The sequence below is a fragment of the Brienomyrus brachyistius genome, chromosome 13, assembly GCF_023856365.1.
Source record: "Brienomyrus brachyistius isolate T26 chromosome 13, BBRACH_0.4, whole genome shotgun sequence".
NCBI classification, from domain to species: domain Eukaryota; kingdom Metazoa; phylum Chordata; class Actinopteri; order Osteoglossiformes; family Mormyridae; genus Brienomyrus; species Brienomyrus brachyistius.
The window spans coordinates 8,451,889-8,477,388 of record NC_064545.1 but is presented as its reverse complement, the minus strand read 5'-3'; the positions used below and the strand labels follow the sequence as shown (position 1 = coordinate 8,477,388).

At 46.4% G+C, this 25,500-nt stretch overlaps 1 protein-coding gene across 2 annotated transcripts; it reads right to left on the bottom strand.

The window, feature by feature from the left end:
* Nucleotides 1–630: 630 nt before the first annotated feature.
* On the bottom strand, nucleotides 631–20,639 carry LOC125706461 (plakophilin-3-like). 2 transcript variants are annotated; one of them, XM_048973170.1, is made up of 14 exons: nucleotides 20,484–20,639; nucleotides 15,800–15,980; nucleotides 11,925–12,010; nucleotides 9,270–9,982; nucleotides 7,966–8,080; nucleotides 7,310–7,514; nucleotides 5,900–6,074; nucleotides 5,623–5,740; nucleotides 5,222–5,386; nucleotides 4,797–4,976; nucleotides 4,467–4,623; nucleotides 3,869–4,064; nucleotides 3,198–3,285; nucleotides 631–2,349 (listed from the first exon to the last, which is right to left on the bottom strand). In XM_048973170.1, exons 1-14 carry the CDS (start codon nucleotides 20,484–20,486, stop codon nucleotides 2,308–2,310), a joined length of 2,424 nt encoding a protein of 807 aa, XP_048829127.1. In that variant the 5' UTR covers nucleotides 20,487–20,639; the 3' UTR covers nucleotides 631–2,307. The 2 variants fall into 2 exon arrangements, with proteins under 2 accessions (XP_048829127.1, XP_048829126.1); XM_048973169.1 differs by lacking the exon at nucleotides 20,484–20,639 and having other exon boundaries at nucleotides 15,800–16,324.
* Nucleotides 20,640–25,500: the final 4,861 nt, after the last annotated feature.

Genomic DNA, 25,500 nt, shown 5'->3' with positions numbered 1-25,500 from the left:
TTTCTTATGATCAAACAGAGGACCATATTTTTGCCCGCCTGTCTCCTTAAAGGCCCCTCTAGCCTCAGCATGGAACTCTTCAACATATTCATTCCACCCTGGTTTGGCTATTTTGCATGCGCCATATAATCATGATTATATCGCGACAACCCTAATCTCCATTACAAAACAAAAATGGAAAAGGCGTCTTCAGCTTTGGTATTATCACTGTATGGCCTTTTTAAAAATGAATCCACTTAAAAATAGATCCATTCCATACTGCTAATTCTCAAATACCCAGAAGGTGGTGATGTCTTAAGTATGGGCTGTGATGTAGCATTCCGCGGCTACGCTAACCAACTGACTGCTGGAGAAGGTGAAGCAAATCGGAAGGAAACAAGAGTCTAACTTGGGATTTCTTTAACAATGACCCTGTTTGTGTCATCATGGACAGCGATAATAATTCTCAAGCTCGCACAAAGAAACTAGACCAATTTTAAACAAATAAATACTACAACTATGTGTGCACCGAACACAAACTGCAACTAAAGGCAAAAAAATCAAAAAGGCTAGATACATTTTTTTAATAACCCTGCTTTAGACAAACAAAGAGCATTGGACAACACATGTAAGTAAAGGACGAGTCACATATAAACCAAAGATGCCTTTATTATTGCCAGTAAAAGGAAAAATGAAACCAGACCATTATTACAGCTGCATGTACATGATGTATGTATGCTGATGTGCCCGAATGCCACCCTGGGTTGGGGGCTTCGTAGCGGCATGTAGCACCGCCAATACTGTAATTCTGCAGGATTAAACATGTCCCTGGCTGCAGATTACTTAAACCAGGAAATCAACATGCTTGTCTAACAGATACTGCAGTGAAACTACAAGAAAAAAAAACATTTTGTCTTTTAATGAATTGACTTATAAAAAGGCGCACGGAAATATCAGAGAGGAACCCATTTGGCAGTATTGAGCAGGTCAGGCACTAGGTAAAAGATGAGTAGGACAAGAGATAAAACAGTAATGAACATGTCTTTGGGAAGCCAAAAGACCCAGACTGGGGACAGAACATTCCGGAAGAATGGCTCTATGGTCACCACAAGCTGACAGTGAATAATAATAAAATACAAATAATAAAAGTTACCTGCCTGCAACAGGACAGGAACACGGCATGTGTGCAACATCACATTCATTTTTTTTATACTAAACAAATCTTAAACAAAATAAAACCCCTTATGCACAATTCTAAACCATCAGAATTTTGGCTTTTTACTGCCAGCTCACCACCATCAGTAGTAATCTCATACTTAGTTAGCACGTATTATATTTTTACACTATAACTTACAGGGTTAAGGCACAGGCAATCAGTTTCACAAATGCTTTACAGAAATGCTTTACAGTAGATGGATCAGTGGATGCGGAGCAGCGTTCTGTAAGAAGGCCCTCCGGTGCCGGTAGATGGATCAGTGGATGCGGAGCAGCGTTCTGTAAGAAGGCCCTCCGGTGCCGGTAGATGGATCAGTGTATGCGGAGCAGCGTTCTGTAAGAAGGCCCTCCGGTGCCGGTAGATGGATCAGTGGATGCGGAGCAGCGTTCTGTAAAAAGGCCCTCCGGTGCCGGTAGATGGATCAGTGGATGCGGAGCAGCGTTCTGTAAGAAGGCCCTCCGGTGCCGGTAGATGGATCAGTGGATGCGGAGCAGCGTTCTGTAAGAAGGCCCTCCGGCGCCGGTAGATGGATCAGTGGATGCGGAGCAGCGTTCTGTAAGAAGGCCCTCCGGTGCCGGCTGCAGAACGCGCTTCGATGCTTCGGTAGAGCGGAATGGGGGCCGAGAACTGCCGTCCATCAGAGCAGCATCAGCACGGTTTTCCCAACGGGAGCCCCAGCCTCATCACAGCTCCAAGTCCAGCCCGGTTCAGTCCTTACTTCCAGCTGCCGATATGTTTCGGAAACTCTGAGAACATCGCAAGTGGAGAGATTTCCTGCTGCTCTGGACCAGCTACATGTTTGGGCCATCGGAGCAGTGAAACAGTCACACACTCCAAGGAATAAACTTCAGGATTTTAAGTGAATGATAAACAGAAAAAGTGATTATTATGTTCTTTTTGGAAGAGTGAAGCAAAAGCAGATTTGCATGTGAAGTGAAGCTCCCAATCAGACTGCACAATTCACCGCTGCCATTGGTTGACTGCCTGTAGCTTTCAGCCTATCACAAACTCCGAGGGAGGTCACATGGGATAATCACATGGCCTCTATACATGACTCCTCTATGGCGCTCAAGTCAACGTGGCCAGTCATTCGGGGCAGGGGTGGTCCTAGCTTACATAGTAGTCTCAGCGAAGTCGGTTCTGTTGAACCCTTTCTGCAAAACAAAAATGAGACAAGCAATGAGCCGTGCAGAATGTGGTATAAAGGCTAAGCAGGTTACCCAAGCTCAGTGCAGGTCATCACCCCGGACCGTATGTAAATACTAAGCCACGGACATGCTTGTGTGTGAGTTTCACCAGATAACTGCCTTTCTGATGAGGACAGATGGCAAATGCGAGCAAGGACATGCATCTGTGGGTGTTTCAAACAAAGTGCAGCGCAGCCCGGGGGTAGGATGTGGCCGGTGTCGTCGGTGTCAGCAGACGCCCTTTGGTGCAACAACGCTGGCGTTCCGGCACTTTCTCGCACGTGTGCATGTTTGCGTACATTCCGACAAATAAACGCGTGTGTCGCGATTTCTCATGTGTCGCTGCGTATCAAATTACAATGAAAAGCTGAGTAGGGAGGGAAAGCGTGAGAGAGGGAGGAAGGCATGCTGTTCGGGTGGTGGTTGCTGTCCTGCTCTATTTCAAGCCTGCAGATAAGCTCCATTCCAACGGGGGGTTTGGTAAACAGGGCGCACTGCAGCTGAGCAGCGAGATCCGAGGGAGAGGTCACTGATAGGGAGTCAATCCAACACCAGGTTCCCGACACTCAGAAAATTCTTCTCACTCTTTCCTGCCGCATCCCGACCACAAACACATGCTGGTTACTCGTCCAAAGTACCACCCATCAGCAGACTGGCTTCCTACACAGCTGCTGTCTTTCTGGGAACCTTATACTCAACTGTGCCGCACCCCCATACCTCCCAGCACCCCCGAAACCCGCCCACTGCACCCCACCCCAACATCTACTCATACTGCTCTGGTATGTGCTCCGCCCTGCACCATCCTAGTTACTTACGTCTTTGTAATCCTTGTGTAACTTCTTGTACTGGAACATGTTGCCAAGCACTGTGGATGCTGACTTGGCTGTCTTCATCTTCGCAGAGCTTGGGGGCGGGGGGGAGAAAAAGAGGCAGGTTGGGTTACAGAGGCAGGACGTGATTCAGAGGCAGTTCGGGCTACAAAGGCAGGTTGGATTATAGAGGCAGGCAGTGATACAGAAGCAGGTTGGGTTATCGGGGCAGATAAGAGTTACAGGGGCAAGTTGGGTTATAGAGACAGGTCGGGTTATGGAGACAGGCCGTGATTCAGAGGCAGGTCGGGTTATAGAGGCAGGACGTGATTCAGAGGCAGGTCGGGTTATAGAGGCAGGTTGGATTATGGGAGCAAATCGAGGGAGGCTGACTGGGGTATAAAGGCAGATTGGGTTATGAAAACAGACTTTCATACTGGGGCAGTTTGGGTTATGGAGACAGGTAGTGGTACAGAGGCAGGTTGGGTTATAGAGGCAAATCATATTGCAGAGGCAAGCTGTAATACTGAGGCAGGCTATCATACAAAGGCTCCACAAATGTTTCCCACGCCTGAAGATGAGCATTCTCAGCTACTGTGCCAGCTTCACCTATAACAGACCTGATACTACAAGCTTGAAGACAGTGAAATGCCCTGCTTCTCCTCTATCCTGCCCACCTGCCGTCATTAGAGTCCTTGATGGCCATCAGCTTCTGCAGCCCATCGAAGTAGGTGATCTCGCGGGCAGCGTTGGAGCTGACTGCCACCATGTTGTTGAGGGCCCCGCAGATGTTGATCACCACCTCGCTGGAGGGCTCCTTCTGTCGGCCGTCATTCGGCAACCGCGTCACCAGGGGGCTCACAAGCTTGGTCACTGTATGGGAGAGACAGACCTGTCAGTGTCCACATCGTCCCTGGTTGTGTTTTCCAAGCATTTCCACATGATACAAATGCATTCTCGAATTTCTGACAGGTCAGCATTTTTACTTCACGGTTTGAAAGTAGTTCCTGTCCTGGAATTCAAACATGTATCCCCCCCCAGGTCATAAGCCCAGCAGCACCACTCAAACCACGCATTTGGGTGGGGTCTCTTAAGTTTACCCCTTCCCCCTGTTGGTCACAAACAGGCACTACACTAAATATTAAACAAAAATTCAGGACATTCTGAAGCAGCATGTTCTGGTAACCAGCCAGCTATGATCTTCTGACTCTGCTTTTGTGACATCTGAGGGTGGGGCAGGGGGGCCGCGGCAAGAGCAGACCTGGTCATGCTCACCCATGGTGTCTTTGCTTCCGCACTGGCGAGTCAGATTCCGGAGGAGTCCTGTTATCGAGCGCAGCTCCTGATCACTGCTAGTGGAACGGAGACGGTCCACCAGAATGAGCAGAGAATGCTCCCTGTCCAGGGCAACGCGGCTCAGCACGGACGCCCACTGCGGAGGAGAAGAACGGGGGAGGGGGGGGGCATGGGGCAGGCAGCTCTCATTAAACCCTACAGTTTGATGAAGGATCAGAAGGTTGCTAGGTCGAATCCCAGGACCAACAGACATCGAGGCCTAAGAGTAGCCCCTTGTGGCGATAGGCAATGGGAGGCCTTGAATCCTACCCTCTGGTCTCCGCCCGTGATATTATGCAGGGCCCCCGCGGCCGCCTCCCTCGTGGTGCTGCTCTCCTGGCACTTCTCTAGCAGGCCATTATACAGCGGCACCACCTGGGGGTGCCACAGCCACTCCTGTCCCTTAGGCTGTTTCGCCACCTCCGTGAAGGACACATCCGAGCTGAGTGCCTGCAGGAAAGACAGCACGCATAGGAGGAGGGAAACTGCAGGTTTACAGTAGCATAACACATGTTTAATAAGTAAAAAAAGTCATTTCGACATTAATAGAAAAGAAAAACAACCAAGAACAGTAATTTGAACTGAAGGCACGGCTCCCGCCGCTCATTCTAGCAGCATTTGCGCTATACACCATCGTGTGATTGGTACATACTGACAGTACAGCAGGTCCTGAGAAAGATTAGGAGGCAGCGTACGTTTTTGGCCTTGCGGCTTTGGGGGGTGAAGCAGCTAATGACGGGGTTGATATTTCTGTCCTCAGAGCGTGACGGCCCTTCCAGCCGGCGCAGGGTGGAGGGCTGCATCTCGCTGTACACCTGATAAGACAGGTTCCTCAGGACACAGATGGAGTTCTCCACTCCCTGGAAGACAAGCACATGGAGGTAAGCAGGGAGAGGTGGCATGATGTTTGATGCACATGCTAACTCCAAATTACATGGGGGCTGGAGAGGGAGACGCTGAGGTGTGGATTTGGTGAACTGTTGCCTGTAGATGACCCTGAAACCTTACAGTCTACAGAAAAATCGTATCAAGGCACTATCAACCCTGACAGCTATGCTCAGATCTGGCCAATCAGCAGTGAGGAGTGGGTGCTGACCTTGCCGTTCACGCTGTCATCCTGGAGGCAGCCCTGGATGTATCCCACCAGAGAATCCACCAGCCCGGGAGTGTCACGCATCTGCTGACGTGTCTTCTCATTCAAGGAGCTCAGATTCCTGCGGGCAGCCGGAGTAAAAGCAGGTCACCGCCCAGTAAACGTGTAGAATGAGAGCTAGGTTGACACTATAGCATAATGAGGAACACTGCTGCCCCAGAGCTAAGCGTTCAGGTCTGAAAGGAAGGCAGGAAGGGGGCTGTTACATCTGTGCCAGTACCTGAGGCAGCCTGTGGTGTTGCAGAAGATTTCCACATCAGATGCACTCTGCTGGCTATCCTCAGAGACATTGCCAGCAGAGAGAGGCACCAGGATCTTCTCGGTCAGCGGGGAAAGCGTGTCCTTCGCCACCTTCTCCTTCAGGTTGTCCTTGGAGGACAGGTTCCACAGGATCCCTGCAGATGCAGAGGGGAGTGGGCGCTCAGGCATGCAGAGGGGGGGCTTGTCAGACACCACCAACACCTGGGGGTGGTCATGTCTCAGGACCGAGACCACAAGTCACATTTAGACAGAATGACAGCAACTCCGAAACAGAAATTTCAACCAAAATTACAATTATTCTCCTCGGATGTAAGGCGTTCAAAAACCCATTCCTTTCTTATCCAGCTCAGTCGAACATGTACAGTTCAAAACGCACTCCCAGACAAAATGTGAAATCATTCTGGTAACACTTTAATTAAAGCAGCCATCATAATGCATTATAGACACCTTATAAATTATAGATAATGCATTATAACGGTCAGTATAAACCATTATAATACATTATGAAGGTATTTATAGTGCATTATAGATATGAGCTTCATAAAACATTCATAATGCATAATGAACATGGCTATAATGTGTTATGCTTTTTGATAAATATTTATAGCCGTGTTTATAATATTTGAATGCATTATAATGTATTATGAAGGTAGCTATACTTCATTATACCTGAGTGCTTTAAGTATTACCATAATTTTAAAAGAATTTAACTACAAAGTGTTCTATTAGAGAGATCCTAGTTTATAGAACATTCTGGGTGTCCCCTTTGATGCGCAGAAGTTGTTCTGCCTTTACCTACCCACTCTTACTGAGGTACTGATCTCCCTCAGGAAAATATATTGGGAAGGGTGCTGTATATATGAACTGAACTGAACAGAAATCTTTTAGTCAGCTGCAGGGAATGTCTAGGATTGAAGTGACTGTATGACTCACATGGCGAGGTGATGTGAGTTATGTCTGATACGAAACCCCCAGACCTGCTCCCCCCCCGCCACACCCACCCAGTGAAACCCTTCCATTTCCTGTAGAATCCATAGGGGTTCTTATCACTGAAGGAATCAAGTCACCGGGTGCTGACTTTGCAAAATGCCTGACTCATAAGACCAGATAAGTTGAAAAAAGCAGATGTTTTTCCAGATTATCAGAAGGTCTGATAAGCCAGCTTCTGATTCCTTTTACCAAAGCATCACCAAGTTACTTGGCAGCCTGGCAACTATCTCTATAATTGTTTATATTTATTTGACATTTTCCCACAACGACTCCTGTTGAGCAACCTGCCATTTGAGGGCTGAACGTTACTCACTAGCACCCTGGAAGTGCTCCTGTCACAGCAAAAACACTGAAGAGGTCTTCCTAGGTGGCGCCTGACCTGTGATGTTCTTGCGAAGGTCGCTATCAGGCTCGTTGAGCGCCTCCACCATCCGGGGGATGCCCCCTGCTTCTAGGAGAGCCGCCTTGTTCTCCATGTTCTCGTAGATGGCGTTACGCATGGCCCCCGTGGCATAGCGCTGCACCTCCAGGTCCGGGCTGGTCAGGAGTTTCACCAGGGCAGGGATGCCCTTCAGCTCCCGCAGCTGGGGGGGCGGGGGGGCACATGAGTATGTGTGTCACATGGGAGGTGAACAAGCCAGAAAAACCTCATTTGCGTTGAGATCATGAATGTTAAACATGCATATACAGTATATCCATTCACAACTGACTTATATCCCAGTTTTTTTGTCAGCAGTACATTAGTTGTACATGCAGATCATGTGGACTGTCACACGGTCACATGACTAATAGACCACCCAGCAATAATTTCTGGCTATAATTATAAGAACAGGTAAATTATTACGACTAGCAAGCAACCGGTGGGATGCAGGGTTGAGTTTAATGCAGGACTTTATATTTCAGCATGAAAGGCTTCAGCGAACTTAACACAGGAATGATGTAATATATATGTATATATATATATATATCAGTGGAAACACAGTAAGAATCTTCTGTAACAGAGTCAGACTATGTGGAAAGTCAGCGGTTAGTCACCTTAGTCTTGGCCTGATCCTTATGGTAGCACTCGTGCTGGATGAAAGCAGCGCCTTGGACCTGTACCTCTGGTTCCGATACGTTCAGGTAAGAGACTGCAGTGTCCATGTCAAGCCTACGACAAGAGCAACCAAAGAGTCAGTGAGCAGGCAGAGAGTGACCAGGGGGAAAGTGAGCGGGCAGAGAGTGAGCAGGCAGAGAGTGACCAGGGGGAAAGTGAGCGGGCAGAGAGTGAGCGGGCAGAGAGTAACCGGGGGGAAAGTGAGCGGGCAGAGAGTGAACAGGCAGAGAGTGAGCAGGCAGAGAGTGACCAGGGGGGAAGTGAGCGGGCATAGAGTGAACAGGCAGAGAGTGTGCAGGCAGAGAGTGACCAGGGGGAAAGTGAGTGGGCAGAGAGTGAACAGGCAGAGAGTGAGCAGGCAGAGAGTGACCAGGGGATAAAGTAAGCGGGCAGAGATTGAACAGGCAGAGAGTGACCAGGGGGTAAATGAGCACACAGCGAGTGACTAGAGAGTGAGTCAGCAGACAGAGAGTGAGTAGAGAGCGAGTAAGCAGACAGCGAATGACCAGAGAGTGAGTAAGCAGGTAGTGAGTGACCATAGAGTGAATAAGTAGACAGCAAGTGAAAACAAGGTGAGCAGATTGAGAGTGACCAAACAGAGAGTGACCAGAAGGTGAGTGAGTAGATGGAGAAAGAACAAACGGAAAGTGTGTGGACACAATGAAGAATTCCCACCTCCCACTGGTCATCAACCCAGCAGCAATTGGACAGACAGACCTATCATCTTTACTCTGTTTTATTAATTCAAACATCTGGATATTTTACAGAAAGGGTGGTACTGTTATACTTAAACCCACTAGCCCGCCTTTAATGACTAAACTACCCGCCACACCTGAGTATGTGACACAGGATGACTTGGGTTCCCTTTTTTACGTTTATAAAGATGCCAAACTTTTGACTTTTATGTGTGAACATTTGAACACCTGCATAAAGACCAGGCTATGGCAAAGAAAACAGGTCCAGACACTATCCCAATGCCGCACCCAGACCGGTTCTGCAGCTACGGTGATATCTCCAAATCCCGCTGGGGTGAAAGTTTTCACACGCTTACAATTCACTCCCACGGAATTAACCACAAATGCCACCGGCCAGCTGGACATCCAAGTACAGGCATGGATAGGAATCCACTCCAACATTTACAGACTGCCCCAATATCATTATTAAGAGCTTAAGTAACCCTCTCGGAACCAGATGCCAGTGTGACTTTTGACCTGTGCGGTTCGGGCCCCCATCAGCGACTCACCCGGTAAATCCTGGTCCATTGTCCACGCCATCCATGGCACCATCAAAGACATCGGCCCCCTTTAGGCTGGTGATGCTCTTCATGGAGCCGCTGCGGGGGAGGCTGCAGCCACTGTGCTGCTGCTGCATCAGGATCGGCGGCGTCACAACCGTCTGTCCCACATGATTGGTGAAGCCTTCTGAGTAGCGCTGGATGGTGCCTCCGGAGGATATCTGCTGCCCTGGGGGAGGCCCGGGGCGGGACACGCGGTTGATGCGGGTCAGGGTACGGTAGGCAGGGCCTTTGAAGGAGTATTGGTGGGTTTGCTCCATGCCGCCGATAGTGCCTCCGCCGATGTTGCCTCCGCCGATGGTACCTCCGCCGAAGTTGCCTCCGCCGATGGTGCCTCCGCCGATGTTGCCGTTAGCCATGCCACTCCCAATCAGCGTCCCGCTCAGACTCCGCTGCATGGTCTTCATCTGGCCCGACTTAGCCGACTGCATGGAGAAGCCGGTGTCCCCATAAGCGGACTGGCGCTGGAGGGTAGTGCCGCTGTCGTACCCCACGTTGCCGTTAATGAAGTCGATGTTCATCAAGGCGGAACCCGGTGACTGGCCTTGCAGCCTCATAGAGGCTGAGGAGAGGGTCCCCGCTCGTTTTTGGTAGAAGTTGCTACCCCCTTGTGCGTCCATCTCCACCATAGAGCGTGAGCTGTACTGTGGCGTCCTGTTAATCTGCGAGACAAGAATCCTGGTTTAAGCTTATTAGCGTAGCATCCTCTAGGACTACAAAGTCCTACGGTTCTTTGTTCTACTCGACCATGGCAAAGGTTTTCATAATAAGTCCCCTTATGTGCTATATTTGGGACAGACCCATCCAGATACCTAATGTACCAAGTACTGTGCCTCTGAAGCTATTTACGCTATTGTATAAGACACTCATTTTATATGTTGTTAATTTATTTAGTCACTAATTACACACTTTGTACAGACAACTAAATAAGAGGTAATAATAGCTAGCCGACTAGACTAAGACGTAAGCTGACCTCTGTTTCTTTGGATAATTATGGGTGACAAACTGCTTTTTAGTTCAGGAATGGTGCAGTGAATTCATCTTGATAGTTTAATGGGAACGATCCAGGACCTTCACGCTGTACAGTCAGCGGATCTGAAGACACAATAACTGCATCACAGCTATCCTACACCTGCAGTCCTTCAGGAGCACTGCCCCCGAAAGCTTAGACAGAGGAAAGTGTAAAGAGCTCCAAAAGTTCCACAACAGAGGACGGGTGTACTTTAGGATCACTCGTCCAAAAGACGCAAGACCTCGGCTGCATTGATTACTTCCCCATTTCAACACATGCTTCTTGATCAGTCATGGTATAGGTTGTGCAGAACTGAGATTCACAGTTAAATGTTGGAGTTAATCCTTTTCACGCCCTCCATTCCACACATGGAGATAACCTGCTCAGCCCGGCTTTGTCCATCCCTCCGTAACCCAGAACGGCTCCATCTCCAAGACCGGTATCAGCAAAATTCCTCCTTTGTTTTGTCTCTGCCTGACACGGTTGAGTTTGTTTTTTCCCCCCACCCCAGCCAGATCGAATTCCTTATTTTATGTATTTACTTGCACCCTGTCCCCACTTTTTGCAATAAACATGTCAGGCCCCACCCAAGGCCAGTTCGTCGTGTTCCTGTTCGCTGTTCCGCCCCGAGATGCCGTCACCAAAATGCTGCCACTCACGCTTCCAGGACCTGCACCACATCGCCGGCTTAGCTTAGCTCAGTCTCCTGCATGACTGCTGTAGCCACACCATGAAATATTCTGGAATATTCACAGCAAGATGTGGAGGCCCCTTGTGAAATACCTCAGCGGCCCAGCACTCCGAATACCAGTCCGTCAGACATGCTATTATCATTCCCTGTCAGACGCTTTTGTACGCTACATTTCTGCATCTTTTATCTAGTTGCACAGATGCATGTTTCACTAAAACTTTTCCGGTCACAGTCTGGGTAAGGAGTGTAGTACAGCAGGTTAGGAATCTGTTGCCCTAACTTGTCGGTTGTGGTTTTGAATCCTGTGGTTTCTGGACGAGACCCTTAACCCAAACTGCTGAATGGCCCCCGGACGCTGGCTGTCCCTCCCCTCTGATGACCTCATATGCACGTATCTGCACCTCTGTGGACACCAGGATGGGGTATATTAAAACTACTCATTCCCTAATCACTACACAGATCTATAGTACTTTCCTTTGGTGTAAATGTCGTTTCTCGATCTGGGATTTTTGTATAATTCCCCCCATTATTCATGTATCTTTGAAGGAGCCTAAAGTTAATCAAATAAATAACCACATGTGCATGATCATTGTAAGAACCTGCAGTTTTTATGTTAATCCCACTGTTTTGTATAAGAAGCACAAATAAATAACAATGAATTGGACCGACAGACTGGAGCAGGATGAAAACAAACTGACATCTGGATTTCCATCTCTGCTTTGGACCTTGAACTCCAACAGCAGGTCACATGACTTCAAGGGAGCCCAGCTGCCATGCTAGGCCAGAAGTGGACGTGTGTCTGTGACCATGGCGACCAGTGACTTCGCACTGGGTGTTATGGGGTCAGTAGCTGAACTTTGCAAACACCTGAGAAACGCTTAGGAGGTCGTGTCGCACTTACAGTCTGGTTTGCAGATACCATCTGAGACTTGGTGGTGAACGAGGGCTTGTAGGTGGCATACTTCATGGAGGTGGAGTTGCCGTAGTCTACGAAAGAAAGCAGGAAGGACTTGTTAGAAAAGGCCAAACGTATAAAACGTCGATTTTCTTTGGCATACAACAATCAAAAGAAGAGCTTTGTGTAGAAGTAAATTGCCCTTAATTAATCAGAAGTAATGTCCAAGGTTTAAAACCCCTGGGCCACGGAGGAGTGTCGAGACCAATATTTCGTATTGTTTAAATCCACAAGGGTGTGGTGTGTGGCTCAGTGGGTGGGCCTCTGTGCCTGTGATTGGAAGGTTGCTGGTTCGAATCCCATATTAACCACATTTCTGCTGAGCCCTTGAGGAACGCCCTTAGCCTCCCAAAGAATGCATCTAGTTATATGGCTGATCCTGCACTCAGACCCCAAGCTTCATTCTCTCCTCTATATGTTTGCATGTCTTAATAAGCAGAGTAAGATGGGATATGTGAAAATTAACACAAATATGCCTGCTTTCCTGCAAATGATAAATAACGCATTATCCTACAGCATGGCAGCGTTTGGCTGCACAGGGCACCTACAGACCAATCCTCCTGCTCTGCAGCAAACATGGAGGATGCCCTTGATGATTCCTTGGTTCCGTTCCCCAGGCTGAGGTGGCTCTGCGCCTTCTAACAGTCATCAGTATTGTTGCCTTGGCAGGGGACAATGAGAAAGAGGCACGCCCAACTCCGCCCTGCATTTTGTGTGAATCGAGGGCACATCGTGTCCCATCCTGCCTGGGGAGGCTACAGCCACGCCCACCTAGCAGAGCTGCATAGCTGAGATGGGTCACTATGCCAGGGGCTGCGGTTCAGGTACAGAGACCCAAACTGTCAGCCTCACCAGCGTCGCAATGACGGCTAACAGCTGCTAATCGCTAGAATCCAGCTCCCAGATGATTCCTACCAATGCAAACTCAGCCATTCAAATTTAAAGGGTTAATTAATGAGCTTGAAAATGACTTTTTAATTTAAATTACTCTGCAATGCATCTCATGCGTTGTTGTTGCTATTATTGCTGTTATTCTTGTACTATTTGCCGCATCCAACTTTAACTTTACCTCAACTTGTCAGCTGATTGCCGATTTACCTAAGATGCCATTAAACTGACAGTTATAGGAAGTCCTTCCAGCGTTAAGGTATTTTGCCAGAAAAAAAACACTGTTTAGGCATGTCAGCCTCACCGATAGGAGTTGCGGTACGAGTATATTTACAGTAGTTATGGGCAGGTCCAAAATTATAGGTGTTTTGTTTATGTTCTTTGCCAGTACCGAGCTGGACCTCTCCCTGCCCCATCCGGGGTTTGACAGCGATCACTCGGCACATGCGAGAAAGCTCACCGACCTTCTTCTGGAATGTCTCCTGGTTTAGAAGCAGTGCCAGATAAGAGATGCGAGCCGGCAGCCAGAAGAGATGATAAGAAAAGTGACCCTCGCAAAGGGACACGCATCCCAGTACAGGCACACTTCAGGACGCCAACAGAAACAGAGAGAGGACAGAAACTCCCCAAAGTGCAAGGAGATCAATAACACAATAAGTCATTCTTAGGAGGCATGAACACCTAAATGCACCTAACGACACTTAACACTTTTTCTGGTGCAACATTATATGCCTCCAATTAAATTATGTTCTCTCTTACTTTCAACCTTTATGATCAAATAAAGAGAGAATAAGCCACAGAGGTCCCAGTTGGGGTGTGCCAGTGGCATCCACCGTACAAGCAGGGGATTACGTCCCGTTACCCACTACGTTCAGGGATTACGACCCAGGTTCCAGCTGGGCTTGATGAACAACACGGGCAGGCTGCTTATGTAGCTGGTACGCTCAGGAGAACACAGCCTGGGAGCAGGACGGGGCCATCGGAGGCCGCTTAAGCCTGGCACACACAGCATTTACTGCTGGGATCTCAAGGGCACAAAGGTGTGAGGTTATTTTATGGAGGAGTGCCACTCCTAGGGTCCAAAAATGTCTCATTAAGTCAGAGACACCAGTCTTCCTTGTTCAGAAACACTGTCGGCGAGACTGTGTGACAGCAGGCCAGGAGCTCAGTGTGTCGGCCTAGAGGCAGCACATCGTGTGCAAAAACCACTTATGATTTATTTGTTCGACTGATTCATTAATATTGTATTTATTAATGTTCCAGGCCCTTAAATATTTATCTCTGGGCCAGTCAAGAAAATACATCCATCCACAAGTTTGCCAAAGTCACAAACCTCTCACGAAAAACATTACACCTGAGTAAATAAGATATCAAGTAAAATTTGTAGAATTAAATCTAGGGATTCTTGAGGTTGGTTGCAAAATAGACCTAACACAGTGCTAGGGCTCTGAAATAAAGACTGTTTCTAAGAAAATTGCCAAGTGATAAAAAAAAGTACAAATTTTTAGGCTTGACTTGCTGCTGTATCAGGGACTGTTGTTTAGGCAAGATTTGCGGTTGTGAATTTTACGATGTTTCAGGATTAATACGGAAAAATCTATAGCTGTTTTAATAACGTAAAGTCTTTTTGAATTGACAGTTCTACAGTCACACGCACTTCAACGGCATGTATTGTCAAACAGGACAAACCGCCCATGAAATTGGGAATAAACAGCACGACATTCCCCTTTCTATGTCAGCTGCTATTTCAACTCGTAAACAACTATATCATCGTTCACAACACACGCTGCATATTAAACAGGGTTCCCAGAGGAAAACCAGTTTTTCTGAAACAGAAGCGTTTATGTTTTTGAGGCCCGAAAATCAAATTAAAAAGATAAGTTAACAGAAACATGACACGGATAAGGCATATTTCCCGAAAACAGGTCAGGTTTTGTTTTTGCGCAAAGTTTAAATAACATTGCGGGTTTTTTTAAAGAGACAGAACAGGCCAGGTGAGCGTGACTCCCCTGATTTCTGGTGCTTTTAGAACAAAATAAATACACAGTTGCTTCAAGCTATAATGTAAGGTACATTCTACCCGGGCCTTTGTGCTTGAAAGTAGCCCTATTACTGCGGAACTGTTGTTTCGGGGACAACTGAGCGAGTTTCTGTGTGTGGAAACTATACAGTACATGTACAGTGAAGTAATTACTCCATTTTTAAACAGTAATTGCTCTGCATAATCGCCGCTAACCTCGGCGACACGCCCCGCTCACACTGGACCGAAAGACTCCCACAAATTCCCACAGCATATCAGCAAAGTTCACAGCCGCATTCAGGGTCTTAGGTTCACATTCCTCCCATTCAAACTACAAAAAAAAGTTCAGGGTATGAGAACGGGATAAAAAAACGCATCAAAAGCCTGACACGGTGTTTATCCTAGCATTCTGATTTTTAAAAATACCCCCCCCCCCCATCCCACTCCAGATTTCATGTTCTGTGGAACTATGGAGATCTTCTTTAGTTTGCTTTGGATAAAGACCTAAACAAATTGATAATCCGATGTGTAAACACCAGCAAACACTTACAAATTGACTTTAATCACTTTACCATTAAAGCATTCAAAAGTGCTACAACATTTATAATAATAATAAATACTATTGTTATTATTAGCAGTCACTATAGGCTACTGAAATTAAATGGTGAGAGAGATTGCTGCGTCCGAGGCAATGAAATATGTTTGCCTTTTCCATCAACACTCAGCACACAGTTATGATATTGAATTCCTCTCGTCCGCATTCACGTCAAACAAAGGCTGCATTCATACGCGGGAGGAAGCAAAGAGCAGACCAGCGCCGCGCACTGCGCGCGTTAACGCCTTGATTCCTGTCGCCGTGACTGGAGGCCGCGGCTGCGCGTCTATGACCGCGCGCGCCGGGAGCGGCTCTCACCTGTGGCCGCGTACGACGCCGTGCGGTTCATCTGCGGCAAAGTGTTGCTGAACTTCTCCGCCATCCGCAGATGGACCTGCTGTTGCACCCGGCTCTTCTTCGCCTCCTGGTCCGCCCCGGATCCGGCATATCCCAGCTGCAACTCCGAGGGGATGGCATAGGTGGTGACGGGGGATTTGGGCTGTAGGGTGGACAGAAAGGGCTTCTCAGCGGCCGCACTGACGCTCATTGCGGCTCCGGCGCGGTGCGACACTCCGATCTAGCAGCGCAGACTCCCTGCTTACAAAAAGCACTTTTACGAGTTTAAGCTCCGCTGAAATCCCAAGTTATCCGTCTTTTCACCAAGATATGGAAGTGCTGTTCGAAGTTCTGATTTCTTTACGCCAGCACAGTAAGACGTCCCCGCAGGACTGTAACGCACGGCTCCGTTTTGCTGTTAAATGCGCGTCGGTCTGTATGCTGGTGACTAAAGCTGGGCGGGGATTCAGGTTAGATCTGTACCGGTAATCTCTATAATAGCTGTTCATATAACTGTCCAAGCAGTATAGTTGCTGAATCTCTATTGATTATAATAATAATAATATTTATCATTGTTATTATCGCTATCATTATTATCAGTATTATTGTTGTTATTTTTATTATTATGATAATAATAATCATAATAATAATTATTATTATTCCTTGTGCGATCCTACCTCCCCATCATGAATATTAACACAGTATTTGTAGTGTATAATATTTCATAGTGTATAATGTTTTATGCTGTAATTTTTTCATCGTATTGTACTGGTGATGTAATGTTTTGGTGATTTTACGGTCCTTACCTGTTTATCTGCATGACTGGCGGTAACGTGGCTGGACCCCAACAACGTTATTTCTCATCATTAAATACCCCTGGTTGCTTATGTATTGAACATGATTTATGACTTTTCTAGCTTTTACCCAATTATGAATAGGTACATAAATTACAAAATGACTGTTATGCGTGACAGCGGCATCACAAATAACTGTCATTTGTGCCATGGATAATTACATAAACAATTGCTTCTTCCACAACTGCATTCAAATACCAAGCCTTTTGTTGAAGCTTCCATGAGACATGAGAGTGAACAGTAAACACAGCCTTGATCCTGATTTGGATTTGGGCCTTGCCTGAAAATAATCACGCAGACCTGCTATAAACTGTTACCACATCTGATAAAAATATATACTTTCATGCACACAGAAACACAAGCTTCATATATTGAATCCACACCTCAAATGGTTAGTTCCCTCTTCTAGTTATGCTTATTGAATATTATAGTCATTGTGACTAACCTAACTGTTCCGGACCTCTGACTGTGCTGATCATCCTCACCCACAATCGATCTACGTCCCTCGGGGCCAGAAGAGGGCCGAGTCCTTCATCTGTGATCCCAGCCACCCATGCAGCTCACACCCTCCTCACACTCAAGCCTTCTCAAGAACGCTACCAGTGTATCAGCATCCGCACCACCCATTTCACCCGTTTCCTCCCCCAAGCCATCAGGTTGCTAAACAACCAGGCATCAGCCTCTGTTTCTTATTGGACACTGTTACGTTCCACTGCCCATGTTCCACTCAGGCACTTTATCCTCTGTGGCTATTTGCACATCTACCCCCAAGGCGTCACCTGTCTATTGTATATTTATTGTCACTTCTTACATTGCATTGTCTTCCTTCTCATTGCAATGCTGTTTTGCTGTATATTCTGTATCACACCGCTGTCTGTCCTGTATCACACAGCTGTCTGTCCTGTATCACACTGCGGTCTGTCCCATATCACACTGCTGTCTGTCCTGTATCTCACTGCTGTCTGTCTAATATCACACTGCTGTCTGTCCCATATCACACTGCTGTCTGTCCTGTATCTCACTGCTGTCTGTCCTGTATCTCGCTGCTGTCTGTCCAATATCACACTGCTGTCTGTCCCATATCACACTGCTGTCTGCCCTGTATCACACAGCTGTCTGTCCTGTATCACACAGCTGTCTGTGCTGTATCACACTGCGGTCTGTCCCATATCACACAGCTGTCTGTCCTGTATCTCACTGCTGTCTGTCCTGTATCTCACTGCTGTCTGTCCTGTATCTCACTGCGGTCCGTCCCATATCACACAGCTGTCTGTCCTGTATCTCACTGCTGTCTGTCCTGTATCTCACTGCGGTCCGTCCCATATCACACAGCTGTCTGTCCTGTATCTCACTGCGGTCCGTCCCATATCACACAGCTGTCTGTCCTGTATCTCACTGCTGTCTGTCCTGTATCTCACTGCGGTCCATCCCATATCACACAGCTGTCTGTCCTGTATCTCACTGCTGTCTGTCCTGTATCTCACTGCGGTCCATCCCATATCACACAGCTGTCTGTCCTGTATCTCACTGCGGTCCGGCCCATATCACACAGCTGTCTGTCCTGTATCTCACTGCTGTCTGTCCAGTATCTCACTGCGGTCCATCCCATATCACGCAGCTGTCTGTCCTGTATCTCACTGCGGTCTGCCCCATATCACACTGCCGTCTGTCCTGTATCTCACTGCTGTCTGTCCCATATGACACTGCTGTCTATCCAGTAACACATTGCTGTCTGCACAATTATCCCCCCCCACCCCCACAATTGTGACATAAAAAATTCTGTCCTCCCCAAACACATGCGACAGTAACCTGCATCCTGAAACTTAATGAAGATTTCCTGAAGGAGCATCTCTCCTGAGACCTTTATGTCTGTCCATCATGATGTTTAGGTCGAAGCCCTAATCTGACCTCATCATCATCGGTTTGGGGGACGTTACCTATTTCTGGAAATTGTCGTACAAAATGTTTCAGAGAATTTTTGGCTAACTGAACCGTTTTGTTTTTCTTTCCAGTCAACTAGTAGTTCATGTCCAAAGTAGCTAGTAGCTGAATAATATAGGCCAGTTCTGTTCATATGGTGCATTGTTGTGAACTGGAATTCCATTCTCATTTGTTCTCCAACCAAAGACTTACAGTGCTTTCCTTTGCACGTTCAGCTGACTGGCTGCACGGCTGGGTTGCGCTAAATTAAATGGATTGTTCGTTATGTGCTGTGGCACAGTGATGATAATGTTACATGAATGAATTATTTATTTGCTTGTTTCTATAGCGCCTGATACAGCTTCCAATTGCATTGTGCCGTTTAAGCAGCTAAGGCATTTTTGGCGTAAAGTACCATAAGCAACACCTGCTTTACCGCGCAGTCGTGGCGGCCCCCATGGAAGGTGATGGTCTAGTGATGTGATAATGCACAAGTTTTCTTGTGAGAACATTAACCTCCGACTCTGGGTTGTGGCTGGTGACATCATCACTGGTGAAAGTCATCGTCGAACAAGTGAACGTGCTGCCTGGGCTTGTGTGAAGCCGAATGTGAAACTGCTGGACCCAATACCACGGGGCGCGGCAGAGAGGAACCTGGCTATTAAGGGGAGTGGCACCTTGGCTGTCCAATTCATTGCCAGGGTGGGGCTGAAGGTGTTGCTCTGAAAAAAGCTGAATTTTAGGTGCCCCCCCACTTCAGAGATGCTGTCTGTCACCTATTAACTTAGGAGGAAAATATGGTCATCCCTTTGAAGGGCATGCAATTGCACCCTGTTACATGAATAACACAAATTATTTGTTTTGTTTGTAACATACTTAAAAGAATCAATGAAGAGATCGGAATGTGCAGTATATTAAGTATAATAATAAATAATAAGTACAATTCGTAGTTCATCTTTCCCTGCTTCCTAACATTGTCATAAAGTGAGAGGGACATTTGGGGGGGGGGGGGGGGGGGGGGCTATGTTCTCCTCATCCACCGTCCTCCTCAAGTAATGCTGGTCCCTCTTTTAAGGATCCATTTCCAACGCTACACCCTCGGCAGCCTTATCGGTTCCCACACTAATACCCATCGCTGACTCTCAGATGTCTTGGAATTCACACCGAGTTCTAGGAAATTGTTGGAACAGGTGCTAGATGTCACAAAAATGAGCTTGTTCACTTCTCATGAGATACTTTTTTATAGTATGGAAATAACACATTTATAATGCTTGGTATTGTAGTTATTTTCTTTCTACAGACAAAATTTGGCTTACTGAAAAATTCACATCCACTACATATTCATGCAGAGTCTGAATAGACCACAGGAACAGACAGCTTTGGTGAAGTGGCCTTTCATTTATCTTCTACAAAAGTAGCATAAGATACCGTTTTTGCATCCATCTTGACATCCATCCATCCATTCATCTGCTACATCCATGAATCCAATACACAGCTGCAATCAAATCCTTTCGACAAGCGTTTCTCCCCCATTGGCAGGTGACTCACCATACACAATACATTGCATTCTGGAAATTCTAAGAAATCTGGGTAATCGCTTTACGATGCCACTTATAAATACCACTTTGCCACTTATAAATGGTAGTAATTCATTAATAAAAAGAAAACTGTGTTATAACTTGTCTATTAATAATTTACAAAGTGTTACAACCTAAGTAATAACCAGATTATAAACCATTCATAAACTCTTTATATGGGTAGCCTTAATGAAAAGTGGCACCGAAATTTGAAATGTTTTTCATGGAATCATGCAAAGATTAAAACACCTATCACTCCACACTCCTGATAAGAGTCCTCAAAGCCACAAGAATGAATCTTCAGATGCTCCTTACCATGAATGCTGGCTTGGTTGTTCACGAGTGGAAACAGGTGGCCCTTGCTTGGAGCTGTTCCTCTAAGCAATATTTATGTTCCAGTCGTCGCCTTTATTTGAGGGTTAGGGTTATACTGTCAGACAGGCCCACGCCCTGACAGCACATAAGTTCACCAAAACGGTAAAGGTATGTACTGAGCACCTGTGGGCAGGTTCCAGGTGAGCCAGTGGGTGTAACTCAACAAAGGGTTTAGACATGACAATGACGACAGGAGCAGATGTTTGGTTTTACTGATCAGAGTTTTTTAAAAGTGCAGAATTGCACATAGTATTTTGATGCTGTCAAGAAAGCAACCATGAAAGACTAAATTAATCCTCCCTTCATACTGAAGCCGAGCAAATTAAACATCTGACCTGATCTCCGTTTCTTTAACTGTGATCTGGGTGATTCTGAATGTAGTGTAATCGTTGGTGCCAGGCATAGTGGCTCCGTTACACTGGGTATGGTATCCCCAGGGGCGCCGCTAGCAATTTTGGGCCCTATGACAAAATATGAGGTTGGGCCCCCCTACCACACCCATTCAGATCTCTGGGGGCCCCTAAAGGGCGTGGGCCCTTAGAATTGTCCCAACTTTCCCCCCCTTAGCGGCGCCCCTGGGTATCCCTAATAAAGCTGATCATATCCAGTACTAGATAGGTATCCCTAATAAGGCTGATCCTATCCAGTACTAGATAGGTATCCCTAATAAAGCTGATCATATCCAGTACTAGATAGGTATCCCTAATAAGGCTGATCCTATCCAGTACTAGATAGGTATCCCTAATAAAGCTGATCATATCCAGTACTAGATAGGTATCCATAATAAAGCTGATCCTATCCAGTACTAGATAGGTATCCCTAATAAAGCTGATCCTGTCCAGTACTAGATAGGTATCCCTAATAAGGCTGATCATATCCAGTACTAGATAGGTATACCTAATAAGGCTGATCCTATCCAGTACTAGATAGGTATCCCTAATAAAGCGGATCCTATCCAGTACTAGATAGGTATCCCTAATAAAGCTGATCCTATCCAGTACTAGATAGGTATCCTTAATAAAGCTGATCCTGTCCAGTACTAGATAGGTATCCCTAATAAAGCTGATCCTATCCAGTACTAGATAGGTATCCCTAATAAAGCTGATCCTATCCAGTACTAGATAGGTATCCCTAATAAAGCTGATCCTATCCAGTACTTGATAGGTATCCCTAATAAAGCTGATCCTATCAGTACTAGATAGGTATCCCTAATAAAGCTGATCCTATCCAGTACTAGATAGGTATCCCTAATAAAGTTGATCCTATCCAGTACTAGATAGGTATCCCTAATAAAGCTGATCCTATCCAGTACTAGATAGGTATCCCTAATAAAGCTGATCCTATCCAGTACTAGATAGGTATCCCTAATAAAGCTGGTCCTATCCGGTATATCAGCTTTCAACTTTATGTAACTTATTTACAGACAAGCTTTTGAATGAGTTATTTAGCAATGTGACATATTGTCACGGTTATGGTTTTGTTCTTCAAACCATCGGACTGATGACTAAGTAGTTTATCATTTTAACACAGAAACCATGTCAGTGCTGAGAAAACACCCATGTTTCCCACCCTGAATGCCTGCAAGTTGGCTGGGATGCCGCCAACCAGCTCCTGTTGCAGTTTGTTTCTGCGGGAAGCCGAGTTGTCAGAAAACGCGGGAGTTTCCTGTGAATGCTGTCAGTGTGCCCTGGAAGCTGCAAAGCTACAGTCGTGCATCACTCTGTGCTCCTTCACTCTTCTTCGGATGATTGATGATTGACAGAATCATAATGGCCTCACCACCCTCCCTTGCCTGGCTCCATAATGATGGTTTACGGAAAAAAAATCCCAGGAATTCTACACGCCTATATTCTTTTGTCTGCAAGAGCAGATTCTATTTCAGAAAGTAAACCAACATTCTTATTGTCTCTCAGTCTTTCCCCTGGTTCTGCTGCTCGCTGCACAGAGAAGCCCCAAAGTGGTGTGTATTCTGTGTACCTGCCCCCCGTCAGGGTGCAAACTGACATGTGACTGATACGGCAGCTAGATTTTCATGTGAATGGGTTTGGGAGCCCATGCGTGGTACCTGGAAACTGGAAGTAGCCCTTATATACTGTGCAAATAAATAAGGTTACAGCTTGGAAACATCATCTTAATACTTAGAGAAGTGTATGTACTGTCATCTGGGTATCATGAACAATTCTATGTATTGTTTTAATCAAGGTTTTCTCTCCAAAATGGACCCGTCTAAAGGTGCTGTTGGTGGTTGTGTCAGGTGTGTTGGAGATCTATGCAAACTGTCACCCACATGCACACACAGGGAAAAGGTGCATATACTGCTGCACATGTCACACACATGCTGTCGCACATGCATTTGGGCCAATAAACTTACGTGTTTATCGCACTCATCCATGTGTTCTCTTCAGGATGTAGTATGGAATTCATTCTGGTTGACTCAGGACTTCAGAGGATAATGTACACACATACCCTTGCGTTACAGAGGTGACTTTCCCTCAACTGACATGGGTATTTGTCACTTGCCACCACACTCCCTAACCTGGCTCCATAATACTCCCACCACACTCCCTCACCTGGCTCCATAATACTCCCACCACACTCCCTAACCTGGCTCCATAATACTCCCACCACACTCCCTCACCTGGCTCCATAATACTCCCACCACACTCCCTAACCTGGCTCCATAATACTCCCACCACACTTACTCACCTGGCTCCATAATACTCCCACCACACTCCCTAACCTGGCTCCATAATACTCCCACCACACTCCCTAACCTGGCTCCATAATACTCCCACCACACTCCATGACCTGGCTCTATTATATTCGCATCACAATCCCTTTTCTGGCACTATCAATCTCCCACCATCATACACAGAATAGGTTTGGCATATCACAAAATCACAGGCCCAGCCTGCATTGTACAAGTCACTATATAATGCAGTGGTTTCATGATGCAGGATCAGAATAACATGTGAAGAATGGTTAAGTTATGCAATGTTCTCTGAATCAGGTATATGGCTTCATAGCGGTAGGGGTGGAGATTCAATGAACCAAACAATCCAGCATACATAAGAACATAAGAAATTTACAAACGAGAGGAGCCCATTCGGCCTGTCATGCTCGTTTGGGGAGAACTTAACTAATAGCTCAGAGTTATTAAAATCTTTTCTATCTCTGATTTAAAGGAACCCAGGGTTTTAGCTTGTGCTACACTAGCAGGAAGACTATTCCATACTCTAACTACATGCTGTGTAAAGAAGTGCTTCCTCAGATTAATTTTTAAATGTTCTCCCACTAATTTCCACTTATGGCTATGAGTTCCAGTATTTAAACTAATATTAAAGTAGCCATTTGGCTGAAAAGCATGGAGACCTTTTAGAATCTTATATACCTGCATCATGTCCCCCCTTAGTCTCCATTGCTTGAGGCTGAACAGATTCAGCTCAGCTAACCTCTCCTCATAAGACATTCCTCTAAGGCCAGGAATCATCCTCATAGTCCTATGTTAAACCCTTTCCAAGGCAGCAATGTCCTTCTTAAGGTATGGTGACCAAACCTGCGTACAATATTCTAGGTGGGGTCTTACCAAGGAATTGTATAATCGTAGCATCACCTCCCTTGACTTAAACTCCACACACCTAGAGATGTAACCCAACATCCTATTGGCCTTTTTAATTGATTCCCCCCACTTTACAGATTTACACCTTAGCAGTTTGATAACGGGATGTTCCAGTACCTCTGTCGAAAATAATAGCACAGTCCCTCCTGCGACCCTCAGTCCTGCAGTCTTTGGTTCCCCACTCATAGCGCCTTTCATGCTACACAGTCGGCCAGACTACCAGCAGACAACAAAACACACTTGTTTTCTTGGCTCATTGCCACACCCAGCCCGGCACCACCCATATCAACCTGAGAAGTCAAGCGGTTCAAATTAAGGGTGGACCGACTATCAGATTGTCTACTTTTCTAAATGATGCACTTTTTTTTTTGAGTAAGCAGGGTCAGTTTGTCCCTAGAGCAGTTGGGGGTTAACCCCATTTTAGGGGCATGTCCTTGGGACGACTCTTGACTCCTAAACGGTGTTAACCTTTTAACAAGATATTTCTTAGCAGCACATGTACACGGGCCAGGAGAGCTTCTCAGGGAGTTCCTGAAAACCGGTTTTGTGAGCTGGGTGGCTGGGAGTTACACTTACTCCTTTGACATGAGCAGACAGGTTGCACCCATGGGGAAGGGAGGCACCGTCAGGCCCATGCCTAGAGATGAGGTATGTCCTACAGAGGGGCCTGATGGTGCCTCAGCCTCCAGTCACAAGGCTCCACCCGCAGGGAACCTGTAGCCCTGGTTTAGTCGCTCATCCCAGAGTGAATCATCACCTTCCGTCAAACCTGCAAAAGAATGCAACTTGCAGCAACAATCGTCGTATCATCAGGGGACATTGGTGAGTAATTCTGGTTATTTGAAAATAACATACCCTTGTCATCAAGGTGAAAGTAACAAACCGTTTAAATTTCCACCCTCATTTTTTTGCTAAAGGTTAATTTTACTTAATGCTTTGCGCTGTGAGCCTGCAGTAATTCTTATGTCTGCTGAGGAGAGCAGTAAAGCGTCCGGTGTTGGATCTCTTCTCTAGAACTGCCTAATCTAATGCAGGTTGTGACAAGACCTGGAGCTGGTCCATGGACCCTGTTCCAGGAGGCACAGGGAACAAGACCAGAACTTTCTTCATTGAGAAGATGCACGTACTAAAGCAATTTGCCTGTATAGCATCCCTGGACTATTAAAGTATTAAAGTAAAGTAAACTCATGTGAACCCAGGGAGAACATGTGATCTCCACACGCTGGGGTCGTGACAGAAGTCAAACTCTGGAAGTCCGTACTGCAACCATCTTGGTGCGCACAGCATATGATTGGAGATTCACCGAAATCAGAGTCCTCATTATGCATATCTATTACA

Excerpts from the sequence above, each read along its gene's own strand:
- LOC125706461 (XM_048973169.1), bottom strand. The coding sequence starts at position 16,028 with ATGAGCGTCAGTGCGGCCGCTGAGAAGCCCTTTCTGTCCACCCTACAG. Across the intron at positions 12,011-15,799 it reads GGCGTCGTACGCGGCCACAG|ACTACGGCAACTCCACCTCC; the intron begins GTGAGAGCCGCT and ends TTTCTTTCGTAG. Across the intron at positions 5,741-5,899 it reads AACACCACAGGCTGCCTCAG|GAATCTGAGCTCCTTGAATG; the intron begins GTACTGGCACAG and ends GGCTGCCCGCAG.